This window comes from Rhagoletis zephyria, unplaced genomic scaffold (genome assembly GCF_001687245.7).
Source record: "Rhagoletis zephyria isolate East Lansing unplaced genomic scaffold, Rhagoletis_zephyria_1.1 Rzeph_scaffold_08446, whole genome shotgun sequence".
Lineage (NCBI taxonomy): Eukaryota > Metazoa > Arthropoda > Insecta > Diptera > Tephritidae > Rhagoletis > Rhagoletis zephyria.
This window is the reverse complement of record NW_016165526.1, coordinates 5,224-21,729: the sequence shown is the minus strand read 5'-3', so window position 1 is coordinate 21,729 and position 16,506 is coordinate 5,224. Positions and strand designations below refer to the sequence as shown.

Here is a 16,506-nt window from a genome sequence, read left to right as displayed (position 1 = left end):
CTTTAAAGTCGACAAATAGATGGTGAGTGCGTATTGCGAATACCTGGTCTATGGTAGATTTTCCAGGCCTAAAGCCACACTAATACCCCCAATCAATTCATTGACGGTGGGCTTCAGTCTTTCACTCAATACATTCGATAAGACCTTGCAACCTATGCTTAAAAGGCTGATCCCTCGGTAGTTGGCACGCAAGGCGGGGTCGCTTTTCTTGTGGATTGGGCAGATCGCACTTGAATTCCAGTCGTCGGGCATGCACCTTATTACCTCCTTGCCATCGTAATTAAATTGCTCAGCTGACAGGCCGTCAGCTCAAGAAGCTTTGGCACTTTTCGTCATAGTCAGGCGCTGGGATATCGACTACATCGTCATCGACTGGGACCTCGGGTTCGTCTTCTCTNACTATTCGTCGATTTAAATTGTTAACTTTTTACTGAGCATGTTTATTTTACGAGGAGGAAGCATCGAAAGCCTAACCCCGTCAGTGTGAGACTTTAACCCAAATTAAACTTCCTACCGTCATGTACCGTTCCCGTCGCGGTACCACCGTCAAGGATTTCGTCGGGATTATAACACTGTGTGACTGTTAAGGTTATAGATCTATTCTCTTCTTCTTATTCCTATTTGGCGCTGTAACCGCCAAAGCGATTTTGGCCAAATGACGCCAATTGGAAATGCCAAGTGAAGCCAGAATACTTTCAGAGGTGGGGCGTCGGTGTCCTATCGAACGACATTGTCAAGCCAGTTGAGCCGCTGTATATTAATTCGCCATATACCAGCACGGGCATGATGAGTGACTTATAGTGTGGTTTTCGTACGTCGAGAGAGGACTTTACTCCTGAGTTGCCTACTCAGTCCAAAGCAGTACTTGTTGGCAAGAGCGATTCTGCGTTGGATTTCCATGCTGACATTATTATCGGTGTTAATGCTGGTTCCCAAAAAAAAACGAAATTCTCTACTTTCTCGAAATTATGTCTTGTCCTCGTTTACCACCAGACCCATTCGCTTTGCTTCCTTGTCCAACTTGGAAAAGCCAGGACAGACTTCGCGGTTTTTCTTACCGATGATGTCAGTGTTAGCGGCATAAGCCATCAATTGTACGCTCTTGTAGTAAATTGTCCCTGAGCGGTTCAGTTCTGCAGATCTTATTATCTTCTCCAACATCAGATTAAAGAAGTCACATGGAAAAGAGTTGCCCTGTCTAAAACCCAGTCTGGTGGCGAACGGCAACAGAGCAGAGCTGGTGGTATTGCTCAACGTCATTTTTCACAGCCGTATGAGTTTTGAGGGGATGCCAAATTCAGCCACAGCGGCATATAGCAAACCCCTTTTAGTGCTGTCGAAAGCGGCTTTAAAGTCGACAAATAGATGGTGAGTGCGTATTGCGAATACCTGGTCTATGGTAGATTTTCCAGGCCTAAAGCCACACTAATACCCCCAATCAATTCATTGACGGTGGGCTTCAGTCTTTCACTCAATACATTCGATAAGACCTTGCAACCTATGCTTAAAAGGCTGATCCCTCGGTAGTTGGCACGCAAGGCGGGGTCGCTTTTCTTGTGGATTGGGCAGATCGCACTTGAATTCCAGTCGTCGGGCATGCACCTTATTACCTCCTTGCCATCGTAATTAAATTGCTCAGCTGACAGGCCGTCAGCTCAAGAAGCTTTGGCACTTTTCGTCATAGTCAGGCGCTGGGATATCGACTACATCGTCATCGACTGGGACCTCGGGTTCGTCTTCTCTACTTCTTTCAGTACTTCTGCCATTCAAAAGGGTCGAAAAGTGTTCCCTCCATAATCTGAGTACGTTCTGGACATCGGTCACTAGGTCACCATGGTTGCTCCTACAAGAGTCTTGAAACCTTCCGTGCTAAAAATTTCGGGTGTTTTTTCTGTCGGCCAGCATTTCAAGCATTTTCTCACACTCGTCATCGTACCAGTGATGAGCGGAAAATGTGGTTCCACTGATCGCGCAAGTCGGTTTGCCCTTTTTTTGCTGCTCCGAGGTTGGGTCGTATATTGGAANTCGGTGTTAATGCTGGTTCCCAAAAAAAAACGAAATTCTCTACTTTCTCGAAATTATGTCTTGTCCTCGTTTACCACCAGACCCATTCGCTTTGCTTCCTTGTCCAACTTGGAAAAGCCAGGACAGACTTCGCGGTTTTTCTTACCGATGATGTCAGTGTTAGCGGCATAAGCCATCAATTGTACGCTCTTGTAGTAAATTGTCCCTGAGCGGTTCAGTTCTGCAGATCTTATTATCTTCTCCAACATCAGATTAAAGAAGTCACATGGAAAAGAGTTGCCCTGTCTAAAACCCAGTCTGGTGGCGAACGGCAACAGAGCAGAGCTGGTGGTATTGCTCAACGTCATTTTTCACAGCCGTATGAGTTTTGAGGGGATGCCAAATTCAGCCACAGCGGCATATAGCAAACCCCTTTTAGTGCTGTCGAAAGCGGCTTTAAAGTCGACAAATAGATGGTGAGTGCGTATTGCGAATACCTGGTCTATGGTAGATTTTCCAGGCCTAAAGCCACACTAATACCCCCAATCAATTCATTGACGGTGGGCTTCAGTCTTTCACTCAATACATTCGATAAGACCTTGCAACCTATGCTTAAAAGGCTGATCCCTCGGTAGTTGGCACGCAAGGCGGGGTCGCTTTTCTTGTGGATTGGGCAGATCGCACTTGAATTCCAGTCGTCGGGCATGCACCTTATTACCTCCTTGCCATCGTAATTAAATTGCTCAGCTGACAGGCCGTCAGCTCAAGAAGCTTTGGCACTTTTCGTCATAGTCAGGCGCTGGGATATCGACTACATCGTCATCGACTGGGACCTCGGGTTCGTCTTCTCTACTTCTTTCAGTACTTCTGCCATTCAAAAGGGTCGAAAAGTGTTCCCTCCATAATCTGAGTACGTTCTGGACATCGGTCACTAGGTCACCATGGTTGCTCCTACAAGAGTCTTGAAACCTTCCGTGCTAAAAATTTCGGGTGTTTTTTCTGTCGGCCAGCATTTCAAGCATTTTCTCACACTCGTCATCGTACCAGTGATGAGCGGAAAATGTGGTTCCACTGATCGCGCAAGTCGGTTTGCCCTTTTTTTGCTGCTCCGAGGTTGGGTCGTATATTGGAAGCATCAATATAGTAGTGCGAGTCGATGTTTGGCCCTCGGAGTGTACGTATGTACATCTAAAACATGGAAGCATGCCTTCCTGCTATCACAACATGCTCGATTTGGTTTCCCGTTTTTCGATGTAGATACATCCATGTAGCTTGATGGATCTTTTTATGCTAGGACCCAGTATTACATACTGCCAAGCTTCGGGCCCGGCGAAGTCGATCACCCTCAGCTAATATGTCCGCTCTAAGCTGAGAAAGTCTTGGATGCCTCGTCCCCATCTTCCATCGCGGCATTGGCACATATGAATTAGATGTTGAAGAATCTCGCTTTGATGCGGATTGTGGCTAGACTTTCGTCCAATAGAGTGAACGCCGGTCTCTCTCTCACCACAAATCCAACACCGAATTTCACTCTTTTACCTGGCAACTGTAGTAGACGTCGCAAGGCATTTCGCCTTCGTGGATGGCGGTTATGTCAGCCTTTATTTTCCCTAGGACATCAACCAGCCGGGCAGAGGCACCATCCCGATTGAGGGTTCAGATATTCCAAGTGCATACCCTAAAATAGTAGTCAAAAGAAGGGGTTATCATCCGAGGCATGTGTTTTTTTCATTGGGCAGGGTTTTAACGTGACGGGACCCAAACCCAGCGCACGCGGGACACTCCCAGTTGAATGTGTAACGAACAGCCTGCTGTTAATTAGGCGCATGTGTATGTGTATGTATGTGGGTGGAGTGTGTGAGTATGGACGATCTGTTTCTGTTAACAACAGTGTGAATTTATACATGTATATGTGGAATGTTCGCTTGAGGGTGGGGAAAGTAAGAGCCGCAACTTTAAAGCGGTAAGATCACCGTTTGCAGACCGAATTGCATCTACCAGGGTAAACGGAATCATCAGATGCTATAAATTGGGGAAAGAAGAAGCTGGCCGACACAGTCGAGTGAATGCTGAAGATTGTTAAAGGTATCAGTGCGCGCCGCGTAGTGGTTTTGGTCTGAAGCAAATCGCAAAGTGTTGAAGTTTGAATCAGGAGCAGTTCGACGGCGAGAACAATCCCGCATCACCAGCTAATTTCAGCAGACATCAGCCCACCAAAATTTGGAGGGGATCCCGCCAACCCAAGGTACGAAGTTTATTGGGAGTTCATATGAATCAAAAGTAATTACCCTGGCGCCATAAACAGGTGAAGTAATAAACCAGCCTTCTTGCTTTGACTACTTCACCTGGTATTGTCCCACCATGTTTAATTACAGTGAATTAATACTAAAGTAAACGTACAAAAAAAAAGAAAAAATAATAATAAAAATAACAAAAATCCAAAATTGCGTTTGTACATCTGCAGATACGTGAGCGTATGTATATGCAGAAATATCTGCATATATGTATGTATATGTACATATGCGCGTGTACACAAATGTAAACCACGAATAACATTAGACACCGCTGTTCGCTTACAGTCGCTGTTCGCTTACATGGGTGTTGGCGGAGAAACCAAAAAGGTTCCGCGGCGCAACTAACACCAGTCACTGCTAACACCGAAGATTTCCAGAGCTAAGGAGGGAACGAGAAGAGGACGCGCTGAATAAGTTGAGCTCAGCAGCGACAGGAGCCGCTGAGAGCCATTGGAAACGAGGGAATAACCCGCGTTTGCTTACTCGCTACTTAGCTAACGTACTCAGCTGCCAGTGTCACCTGCGTTTACAATTAGGGCCGGGGCCGGTTTGAGCGTCACGTGGTTGCGGAGCACCGGAAGCCCTAAAGTGCCTGACCCCAAGGCCAGCACAACTTGGGGACTAAAGATCGCGTATCTATACAGCCCCACTTGGTTTTCCGTGGGGAGAAAACGACGAATTGCCAACTCGCGTTCCGCGCACTAAGCGTGTTTCTAATGCGCGTTAGATTTAAGTCCATTAGTATTATAATTTAATTTTTTTATTATATTTTTTTTGTTTGCTTTGTTTGCTTAAAAACCACTTTTAAATTTCGCATACGTATGTCTGCATATAGATTTGAACATATTATTTTACTTTCCCTTTTTGAATTTATGAATTTGTAGAATTTTTATTTAATCGGCGCACCTACACGCCATAAATTTTGCACATGAATTTATTTCTTTTCTTTTTTATGAATTTATTTTCTTCGGTGTAAACACAAACACTTTATTTGAATTGTACACTTTCCGCACTAGTTTTCGCGTTTATTTTGTTTAACACAATTCGTTTTACTATATTTCTTTATTTGGAGTACGGTGACGCGCGTTATTTCGATTGAAGTTTCACCGGAACTAAATCGCTAAAAGATTTAACAAGATCAATTTTAAGGAAGATCGCTCTCCCTCTCTTCCAACTTTTATATGACGTGCATATGTATATGTAGGACTTTTTCTCTCACCCTATTCATTTTCAGCTTCCTTCTCCGCATGCTGGTACCAACATCGGTGGAAAAGCAAGGCGAGTGTACATAAACATATACATATATTAACACGTATATACATATATTATTTTGTTTTGATGAGGTCCTTCGTGGAGTAACTTTTAATAAAGCGAAATATAGCGTAGTGGCAGATACTTTATTAGGGTAGTCAAGTCGGATTCCCCTTTAATTCTTTTTTATAGTAGAGTTGGATAAAAAAAAAAAAACAGAGGGGGGCTAATATAGTACCGATATATGTACATATAGGGATATACAATTAAGAATATAAATTAGATTTTGTTAGTAAGATTAAGAAAATAAAAATAAATAAAACCCAGGAAATATATGTATGATGCAATTGGTGTTCGATTACTTTTATGAACCATCTTGAAGTAGGGAAGAAAGTAGAATGAGACACTAAGTTTTGTTGTGGTCGGTGCGGGTGTTGCCCTCGAGGTAACCTGGCAGGGATGGATGGTCCACTTCGTATTGGGTTGTGACGATGCTGACAGGACTGATCGACTGACGAACGGATGTCAGGATAGGGGACTTCGCGGATGCATCCGTAGCCAGAGTGAAGTCCAAAGCTGCTTGAGCATTTTTTTTTTTAGAAGATGGGGTGGGACGGCTCCCCTGAGATAGAAAGTTGTGACAGGGCATATCCGGAAGAATGGAAAAACGACAGGGAAATAGAAGTTAACGCTTTAGGTAAGGAAGGCGAAACCACTCCGGGGGAAGTAGGAACTCGCTTAATACTACCTCTGCTCGTGACATGTCTAGACCCAAACCCACATCCCTTAATCCAACCTCCAATGTAAGTAATTCGTCCACCGTTCGTAGTTATGTCAGTAATGATCCCAAGCAAGTTTTCTGTGCATCCCCGTTCTACCTCATGATGTGTTTTGCTTGCGGAATGCCGGTTGATTACTACCTCAAAAACCCGGCTGAATCAGCAAAACACAGTGCGTGTAAGTCCCCATTCCATTTGATGAAATGTTTTTTGTATGGTGGAGACTCGTCCTTTTGTGTGTTTAAAGCCGGGGCGGGAAACCGGGCACTGGCAGAGATGGCCGGGCACTCTGTCCAGAACAGAAGTCACCCGGCAGAGTAGAAGGCGAGAATAAGAGTGTGATTAAGATACTAAGGCGCGAAGACAATACTGAATTAAAGAGTATAGATGATAAGAAACGCAATAATAGATGTGCAGAACATAGTTTACATTTGCGCAAAATTAATTATGAAGAGGCGACAAGGCGAATTTTCATGGAAGCGCTAGAGGAAAAAGGTAAAACATGAAATTTCAAAAAGATAAAGAAAATGCGCGAAAAACAAAAACAACTCAAAAGAATACAAAGAAAAATAATAGCAACCATTGTCACTGTGAAAGGCGATAACCGCTTCTTCGCACAAGCAAGTATTGGGGGCCATGACGTGCTGGCTTTGCTGGACTGCGGGGCTTGCGCAAGTTGCTTAGGGAAAGGCTCTTCGAAAATATTAGAAGGGCGAGAGAACGAAATAATGAGGATATCTGGACAAAACATTCGTACGGCCAATTGCGAAGAAACGCCAGTAGTAGGCGTCATAACACTTCCCGTAGTTTGGGATGGGAGAAGTAGGGTCTTAGAATTCCTCATTGTACCAACCCTGACCCAGGAGGTGTATTTAGGTGCAGATTTTTGGCGTGTGTTTGATATGAATGTAGTAAGCAGAGGTGTGAATGAGAACATTAAAAGCAAGGCGGTTTCAGAGTTCGTAGCCAAAGAAGGTGATCTCTCTTTTGAAGCGGTGCAGCATGTTCTCTCTTAAGATCAAAATAGGCGGGTTGAAAGAGTTAAGACGCAGTTCTCGTCCTCCGCCGTTCTGGGCTTGGGTCGCACCGATATTGAAGAGCACCTAATTGAAGTTGTGAACGAAAATATACCCGTTAAACATAGACACTACCCTATTTCACCTGCTATTCAGAAGTTAGTATTTGCGGAGCTGGATAGGATGCTAGAGATGGGGGTCATAGAGGAGAGCAACAGCAGCTGGAGCTCTCCCGTCTCTCTAGTAATTAAGGGAACCAAGAATAGGCTGTGCTTAGATGCGCGAAAAGTAAATAAACGTACGATTAAAGACGCGTACCCACTTCCCCACATAGACGGCATACTTAGCCGACTACAGAACACGCGTTTCATCTCAAGGATGCCTTCTGGCAGATTCCGCTAGAACAGAAATCCAGAGAGAAAACAGCCTTTACGGCACCTGGTAGGACCCTATACCAATTCACTGTGATGCCCTTTGGACTCTGCAATGCTGCCCAGCGAATGTGTCGTCTTATGGACAAAGTTATACCAGCGGCTTTACGTGAATTTTTTTTTGTGATCTTGACGATCTCTTAGTGTGTTCTGTAGATTTTGATTCGCATATGTGCCTATTGGAAACGGTCGCTTAGTGCTTGCGCGATGCGAAGCTGTCGATCAACTTTGCACAAAGTAAATTCTGCTATCGTGAGGTACGTTACTTGGGTTATGTTGTGGGAGATGGATGCATTCGAACGGATTCTAACAAAGTCGCAGCCGTACGAGATTTCCCTCTTCCAAAGAGCCCTAAGCAACTCCGTCGGATCCTGGGCATGTCAGGATGGTATCGCAGATTCATCCAAAACTACGCGAATATTGCTGCGCCGTTACATGACTGCCTGTCCAAGGACAAAATAAACAAATTTCACATGACCGATGAGGCCATCAAGGCGTTTGAGGCACTGAAACAAAGCCTTATATCCGCCCCAGTACTCGTACATCCGGTCTTCTATAGATGATTTTACATACCATGTGACGCATCGACTGACGGGGTGGGAGGACTACTCTTCCAACTGGACGCGGACGGGGAAGAAAGACCGATAGCGTACATGTCAGCCAAATTGAATAAGACACAAAGAAACTATAGCGTGACCGAGCTAGAATGCTACGCCGCCGTGCTAAGTGTCAAACGTTTCCGACCCTATGTGGAAGGTCTACCATTCACCATAATCACGGATCACGCTAGCCTTAAATGGCTAATGCAACAAAAGGACCTCAGCGGACGTTTAGCAGGGTGGAGCTTAAAACTACAGGCATTCGACTTCGATACCCAGCACCGCAAAGGCGCGCAGAACGTGGTTCCAGATTCGTTATCGCGGATGGATGTCGAAGAACTACAGCTCAATGATAGGGTACTCGATGTGTGCCTCGATTCGCCTTATTTCCACTCCGAAGAATATACGAGGCTGAGAGACACAATCGACAAAGGCCAAGACAAACTACCGGAGCTATGTATATCGGACGGTTACGTATATAAACGGACCCAGTTTAGGCGAGGGGATGAATTGCAGGAAGACCAAGCCTGGGAGCTCTGGGTGCCGTCGGAGCTGCGTATGGGGCTCGTGGAAGCTGCTCATAGTTCGCCCTCAGCTGGACACGGGGGAATCCACAAAACGTTAGCTAGGATCCGCGAAAAGTATTACTGGCCCGGGATGGTCAGGGATGTACAACGAACCATAAAAGTATGCGAATCGTGCAAGGTTAATAAGACCCAAAACCATTTCAAAAGGCCACCAATGGGTAAACAACAAGTCACTGGGCGACCTTTCCAACGTGTATATGTCGATTTTATTGGACCATATCCGCGCACCAAGGATGGAAATGTGTTTGTGTTCGTTTGTCTTGACCATTTTTCCAAATTTGTCTTTCCTAAACCCATGCGACAGGCCACGGCCGATAACGTAGTCAAGTTCCTTGAAAGGGAGGTTTTCCATGTTTTCTGGTTCCCGGAATATCTACATTCAGACAATGGGCAGCAATTCGTTGCCAACATGTTCGAGGCTTTCTTAGAGAAGTACGGAGTTAAGCATATAAAGACAGCATTCTATTCACCTCAAGCTAATGCTGCCGAGCGCGTGAACAGGTCTGTTCTTCAAATGCTAAGATCTTATATAGGCAGTAGTCAAAAAATTTGGGACCAGCACTTGAGTGATGCGGCATTTGCTTTGAGAAGTGTGATACATTCAGCGATAGGTGTATCTCCATACTACGCAGTGTTCGGAATACCGATGGTGCAACACGGCGCGGCGTGTGACGTGCTTAAGAAATTAGGTTCCATCAAGGACACTGACTGCGCTGTAGAATTGGGTCTAGAAAAGTAACAAGCGAATAGGGATAAGATATTCAACGAACTAAAACGAGCACATAGCATAAGCGAAAAGGTTTACAATACTAGGACGAAAAATATTGAATTTAAAATCGGCCAGTTAGTGTACCGCCGCAATTTTAGACAGAGCTCGCTGATGGACCATTGTAATGCTAAATTTGCGCCGAAGAATGTTCAGTGCGTCATATTACGAATAGTTGGCACAGCGCTTTATGAACTAGGCGACACCTCTGGTAAGAAGTTAGGCGTGTACCATGCGAAAGACATGTTTGTAGCATAGACACTCAGCATGTCGGATCCAGGTTTAAGTGTATGTTTTGTCTTGTCTGTATTTGTGATAGAGGTTTCTGTCCGATAAGAATTTGTAGAAAGTGTACATCTTATGTGTACAAAAGATGATAGTTTGACAATACTCAAATTGACACGACTTTAGTTCGCAGATTCATGTACTTATACACCCCTTCTACCGTGTCTTTCCCCCTTACAAGCCTTACCCAGTGATAGGCTAAGTTTTTACCAGGTAAGTAAGACGATTTTTTCGTAGAGAGAGTGAAGAAGATGACAACAGGCTAAGGAATAGGGACCGGCAAAAGGTCATGGGTTGAAGCCACACATTCGGCGCTAGAGAGGAATATGGTCAGGCTGCATTATGAAATCTTTTGCGCACTCGTTCCATAGTGTAGGCACCATCGACGAATGCGAGCGTGTAACGAACAGCCTGGTGTTAATTAGGCGCATGTGTGTGTGCGTGTATGTGGGTGGAGTGTGTGAGTATGGACGATCTGTTTCTGTTAACAACAGTGGGAATTTATACATGTATATGTGGAATGTTAGCTTGAGGGTGGGGAAAGTAAGAGCCACAACTTTAAAGCGGTAAGATCACCGTTTGCAGACCGAATTGCGAATTGGGGAAAGAAGAAGCTGCGCGACACAGTCGAGTAAATTCTGAAGATTGTTAAAGTTGATCAGTGCGCGCCGCGGCAAAGTTTTAGCTTAAAGAAAAAAAATAAAAAATTAAGTGTAAACAGAATAAATGTAGTTGTTTTGGTCTGAAGCGAATCGCAAAGTGTTCAAGTTTGGATCAGGAGCAGTTCGACGGCGAGAACAATCCCGCACCACCAGCTAATTTCAGCAGACATCAGCCCACAAAAATTTGGAGGGGATCCCGCCAACCCAAGGTATGAAGTTTATTGGGAGATCATATGAATCAAAAGTAATAACCCTGGCGCCATAAACAGGTGAAGTAATAAGCCCGCCTTCTTGCTTTGACTACTTCACCTGGTATTGTTCCACCATGTTTAATTGCAGTGAATTAATACTAAAGTAAACGTACAAAAAAAAGAAAAGATAATAATAATAAAGCGTGTAACGAACAGCCTGGTGTTAATTAGGCGCATGTGTGTGTGTATGTATGTGGGTGGAGTGTGTGAGTATGGACGATCTGTTTCTGTTAACAACAGTGTGAATTTATACATGTATAAATATGTGGAATGTTAGCTTGGGGGTGGGGAAAGTAGGAGCTGCAGCTTTAAGGTGGTAAGATCACCGTTTGCAGACCGAATTGCATCTACCAGGGTAAACGGAATCATCATATGCTATAAATTGGGGAAAGAAGAAGCTGCGCGACACAGTTGAGTGAATGCTGAAGTTTGTTAAAGTTATCAGTGCGCGCCGCGGAAAAGTTTTAGCTTAAACAAAAAAAAAAAAAGAGGAGGGCTATTATAGTATTATAGTAGATATATGTACATATGGATATACAATTAAGAATATAAATTAGATTTTTACTGTTTCTGCCGCTGTTGTTTTCGGTCTATTTTTCTTCCATGCCAGGTAAGAGGCATGACTTTTTTTGTTTATGACTGCGGGTGCGAGTTAGTGGCAAGAACCAGACCCCTAGGCCGACGATCTCCAGCCGGGCTACCACCATGCCTGTCCCGCCACGACCTCCGCCCGGAACACGCAGTAACATAACAAATGACAGTCAAAAGTTTTGCAGTACTGGGAAATGTACAAAAAATAGTGGTCAAAAGCGAATATCTCAACTAAACACTGATGTATTTTTTAAATTCATAGTATAGTAAACCAAATAGCCGGACCAGACGTTATTCAAAGTAAAAAATGTAAAAAAATAAACATTTTTCTGTATACTCTGTAATATTCCTCCGCAATTTTGTAAGGTAAACTAATAATTTATAATCATTGCTTTGCAGCGAAATATCTTCTCTTAAAATATATATACATACGTATGTATAAATATGAGGACGTATTCAACATTTTGAGTATGCAGATTTTGTATGCTGGTATATTCATTTATGCTAAATATATTACTTGGTTTTGTTTTGTCACACTTAAGAAGTAAACGTCTTGGCTATTCACCCAACCGGTCTATAGTTTTATTAATAATCTCAGATTGGTTCTGTGATACAAAACTTTGGTTGTACGCTGAGAAAAGACACAAACCTAAAGACAAAGTAATAAACAATTGCACCATTTTTGCTCATTGTCGACTGCAGCCAGGTTTTTACCCTTTTTAAATGGAAGTGCTTTGAAGTTAGAGAGAATAACTTGACACAGAACCGGATGATCCACATATCCACTTTTTAAATCAATTTACTAATTATTTTGTTAGCGTTGGGAGTATAATTTGTTATACAGTATATATATATATGAAAAACCTTGAAAGTTAGGGGGCCGAAATTATCAAGCAAGCATTTAGTGGTACTATTTTTAAAACCTAGGCAAAAATTTGGAAGTTAGGGGAGGGGCCCGAAAAAAATCAAGCACTAATTGAGAACTATGTTGCAGCCATGTTTATACTTGACTTATTTTATCCGAAGAAAAAATAAACACAGCACATCATAGCAAGAACTTTTCACTGTGTTTTTGATTTTTAATGTATCTGCTGTTGTACCATATACGTGGTTCACGTGACAGATATAAACTGTCATATATCATGAGTCAAGAAAGCGGACGTGTTTCGAAGAGTGCGGGCGTGTTTTTAAGTTCGCTCCGTAGTCATTAAATATTGTGCTAATTTAATAAAACAAAAAAATACAAAAACAAAAAAAATAAAATAAACAAAAANATCACGTCGACAGCGATGTCTATACTGCAGTTAGTGTTAACCAAACATTGAGTAACGGGCCCTAAGAGTGGCTGGAGTTGAGTTATTTATGGAAAACTTATTTCAAATTTAGCTATTCTTTGGGGAAACCATAGAACGTCAGAAAAGATCTTGTGTATTGATGTCTGATCCGAAAGGTTATCTGCAATAGAATACTTGTACGCAGATACAAATATCTTTGTCACTTAAAGGCTATTTATTGGATTGAATTTATAAGTTAGGAGAACTTCTAGATTTCCTTAGTTGGAACTTTTGGGGTAATTGTTAATATTAATAAACAAACAAACCAAATGAAAACAGAAAGCGATGAGTCAAGCTGAAATCCGAGCTCAGAAGCAACGCGAGCAAAATGAGCGCCGGCTTTCAGTTCAACGCAGCAATGCATATTTCTCTATTCGGTCACAGAGTGACAGCGAAAGCGCAAAGCCCAATCCATCGACCACCCTCAAACCCCCTCAAGATTCTGGTCAGCGGACTTGTCCTCCAAACTTACCATTGACGACTCCGATGTCTTGGAGTGAAGAGTGCGCTTCACCTGTGCCGTATCACATTTCACGCCCAACGCTTACATCAAATTCGGTAAGCGATAACATATCCCCAAATATAGCGGCAACAACAACTAGTACAGTGACATGTTTTACTACCTCTATCGCGCCAACAACAACAACAAACACACCGGTACCTGCCGACTGCACAGCGGTGTCAACAGCCCGGCCTATTCTTGCTGCACAAGCACAAAATAACTTAAGTGCAAGCACTGGCAACAGAGGTAAAGCGCAAGAAAAGTTGAAAAACGAAACAACTAAAAATGCGGCCATACAGACTGGAATGGACCGCTATGTTACAATTAAAAGAAAACTTAGTCCGCAAAATTCAACGGGCTGTAAGACAAAAATAAACCGCCTTACCCCAACTCAGTAAGTCAGTACGAATAGATTTGCACTGCTAAGTGACAATGCCGATGATGTGAATAGCCAAATTTCTGAAGGTGCTGCAAAAGCTACTAATGCCAAACCTCCGCCCATTTTTATAAGAGAAGAGAATCCAAGCGCTCTTGTAAAAAAATTCACACAGCTAATCGGTAGTAATAAGTTTCATATTATCCCACTATCTAAGGGAAATATTCGCGAAACTAAAGTACAAATTTATTCCGAACAGGATTTTCGAACAGTGTCCAAATACCTGAATGACACAAACACAAAATTTTATACATACCAACTTAAAAGTGCAAAAGGTCTACAAATTGTAATTAAAGGTATCGAACCAAGCGTTGAAGCTGTGGAAGTTTTGGAAGCACTTAAAGAACAAGGTTTCTATACAAAAGCTGCTGTGAATATTTTTAAAAATTTTTACTCGAGTTATCGTGTGCACAGACGGACGGACGGACGGACAGACAGTCACCGCTTAATCGATTTCTCTTTTCATTCTGATCATTTATGTATACATTTGTCTATATCTATCTCGATTCGTTTTGCCTGTTACAAACAACCGTTATGTGAACAAAGTTATAATACCCTTGTGCACAAGTGCGCTCGGGTATAAAAATAAGTGCACGAATTCTACCAAATTTAAAGGGTATATTCTATCACTATCATGCAGATGGGTTATGTGAAGTGTGCCCGAATTCGGTCCATCGGTTCATGATATATATATATATATTTTTTTAAATATTTTTTATTTATTATTTATGCCCTGCCTAAGAGCCTAACAATAAGTTTTCGAATCTTAATCTATTTACTGAATTTACATCCCCTAGTTGGGATGAGTATTTTCTTAACTGGCCCTAAGAAAAGATTACGACTGGGCTGGTAAGTCATTCCTACGTAGTCTTGAGGTCCTGTTGACACGCAATAAAGATCTTGCTAAATGATTTGGGTGCGCTAAAAGCTTCGATACATATTTCGTCTTCCGTTGTTCTATTTCGGTTCGTACTTCTGGTATTGTCAAGTCGCGGTGAATGTTCTCATTTCGCATATACCAAGGTGCTCCGGTGAATGTTCGAAGGATTTTAGATTGCGCACGACGAAGGATTTCGATGTTGCTGCTGCTCGCGTTTCCCCATATCTCACATCCATAGGTCCATATCGGTTTTAAAACTGTATTGTAAATAAGCACTTTATACTCCAGGCTCAGGGGTGAGCGAGAGTTAATAAGCCAGTGGAGAGAATTAGCCTTCAGCTTGAGATGAGTCCTTTTAGCCACTATGTGGTTTCGCCAAGTAAGTCGCCTGTCCAGGTGGACCCCTAGGTACGTGACATGATTGCTTTGTGGTATTTGTACGTTATTTAAAGTCAAGGGCGGACAGTTACTCTTATTCAGTGTAAATGTAACTTGCTTACATTTTTGCTCGTTAACCTTTATTCGCCAGTTTGCGAGCCAATTGGCAACAGCTTCCATATGATTGCCTAGGAGCACAGTTGCTTGTAGAGCACACTTGGAGCGACTGATTATGGTAGTGTCATCGGCAAAAGTGGACACAATCAGGCGGTCGTTTGTAGAAATATCCGCGGTGTATAAGACATACAACATCGGGCCAAGGACACTGCCTTGTGGCACTCCAGCTTCGATTGCATGGGCTTCAGAAATGGTGGTGTTACATCGAACTGCAAACTTTCGATTATAAAGGTATGACTTAAGCAGTTTGTGTGTGCTTTGTGGGAGTAGCATTTGTATTTTATACATAAGACCATCTAGCCAGACGCGGTCAAATGCCTGCACGACGTCAAGAAATATTGCAGCGCAATATTCCCTCGTTTCAAACGCTGTTCGGATTTCGGTTGTTATGCGATTTACTTGCTCGATTGTTCCATGTTGTTGAAGTGGTATTATATTGCGGGCTTGCAGATGTGGGGAGATGCGCAGCATAAGAAGTTTTTCGAATAATTTCGACATACACGGTGGCAGGCTGATGGGCCTATATGAAGATGGCTGCGTTTTGTCCGGGCTTTGGTATCATCACAATAGTCGACTTTTTCCCTTGGTGAGGGAAATGACAATGTTTAGTGATTGCGTTAAATAGCATACAGATGCAAAGTACAGCACAATTTGGTAGCTCAATAATAATTTTTGGGGTTATTAAGTCGTGCCCTGGGGCCTTATTTGGTTGCAGTTGATCCTTAATTACTTTTGAAATTTCCTCAGGTAGAAATTTCAGCGGCTTACATTCTGACACATTGGGTACGGGTGGAAGTTGAAAATCATTAGTTGCGGGGTTTGGCCTAAAAACATTTTTTAGATGAAAAGCAAAGGTGTTTGCTTTTTCTGCGTCACTCCGAGCCCATTTGCCATTGTGGTCCCGTACTGGCATTTCAGTCTCTATTTGCGCATTTAGCTTGTGGTGTGCTTTCCATAACGAGTGCTTTGTGCTAGTCGGTGAGAGCTTTTGGATGTACCGGTACTGTGCGTACTGTTCCTCGTTCTTGAGGGCTCTCGTCAGTGCATGTGTGGCCGCCTTGAGCTGTTGTTTTGATGCTGGTGATCTATGAGTCTGCCATATCCGTCGTAGGCGTCGTTTTTCCAAGAAAAGCATTTCAATTTTCCTATTGGTTAAATTATATTTTTATTTTGCACATAACCTTTCTGGGGTGTGGAAATGCTAGCGGCTGCTCTAAGTGTAGATTCAAGAGCGGCTATGGAGTTTTCAATATCGGTCGGCGTATCTAAATTTGGATCGAGGT

The 16,506-nt window shown here is 42.9% G+C and overlaps 1 protein-coding gene across 1 annotated transcript; it reads left to right on the top strand.

Moving 5' to 3' along the window:
- Positions 1-13,135: 13,135 nt before the first annotated feature.
- On the top strand, positions 13,136-13,712 carry LOC108375060 (microtubule-associated protein RP/EB family member 1-like; the record flags this gene model as incomplete). The annotated part of the gene is made up of 1 exon (XM_017631136.1): positions 13,136-13,712. A coding segment is annotated over exon 1 (577 nt), but the record flags the coding sequence as incomplete, so codon positions are not given.
- Between the last annotated feature and the right edge of the window lie 2,794 nt (positions 13,713-16,506).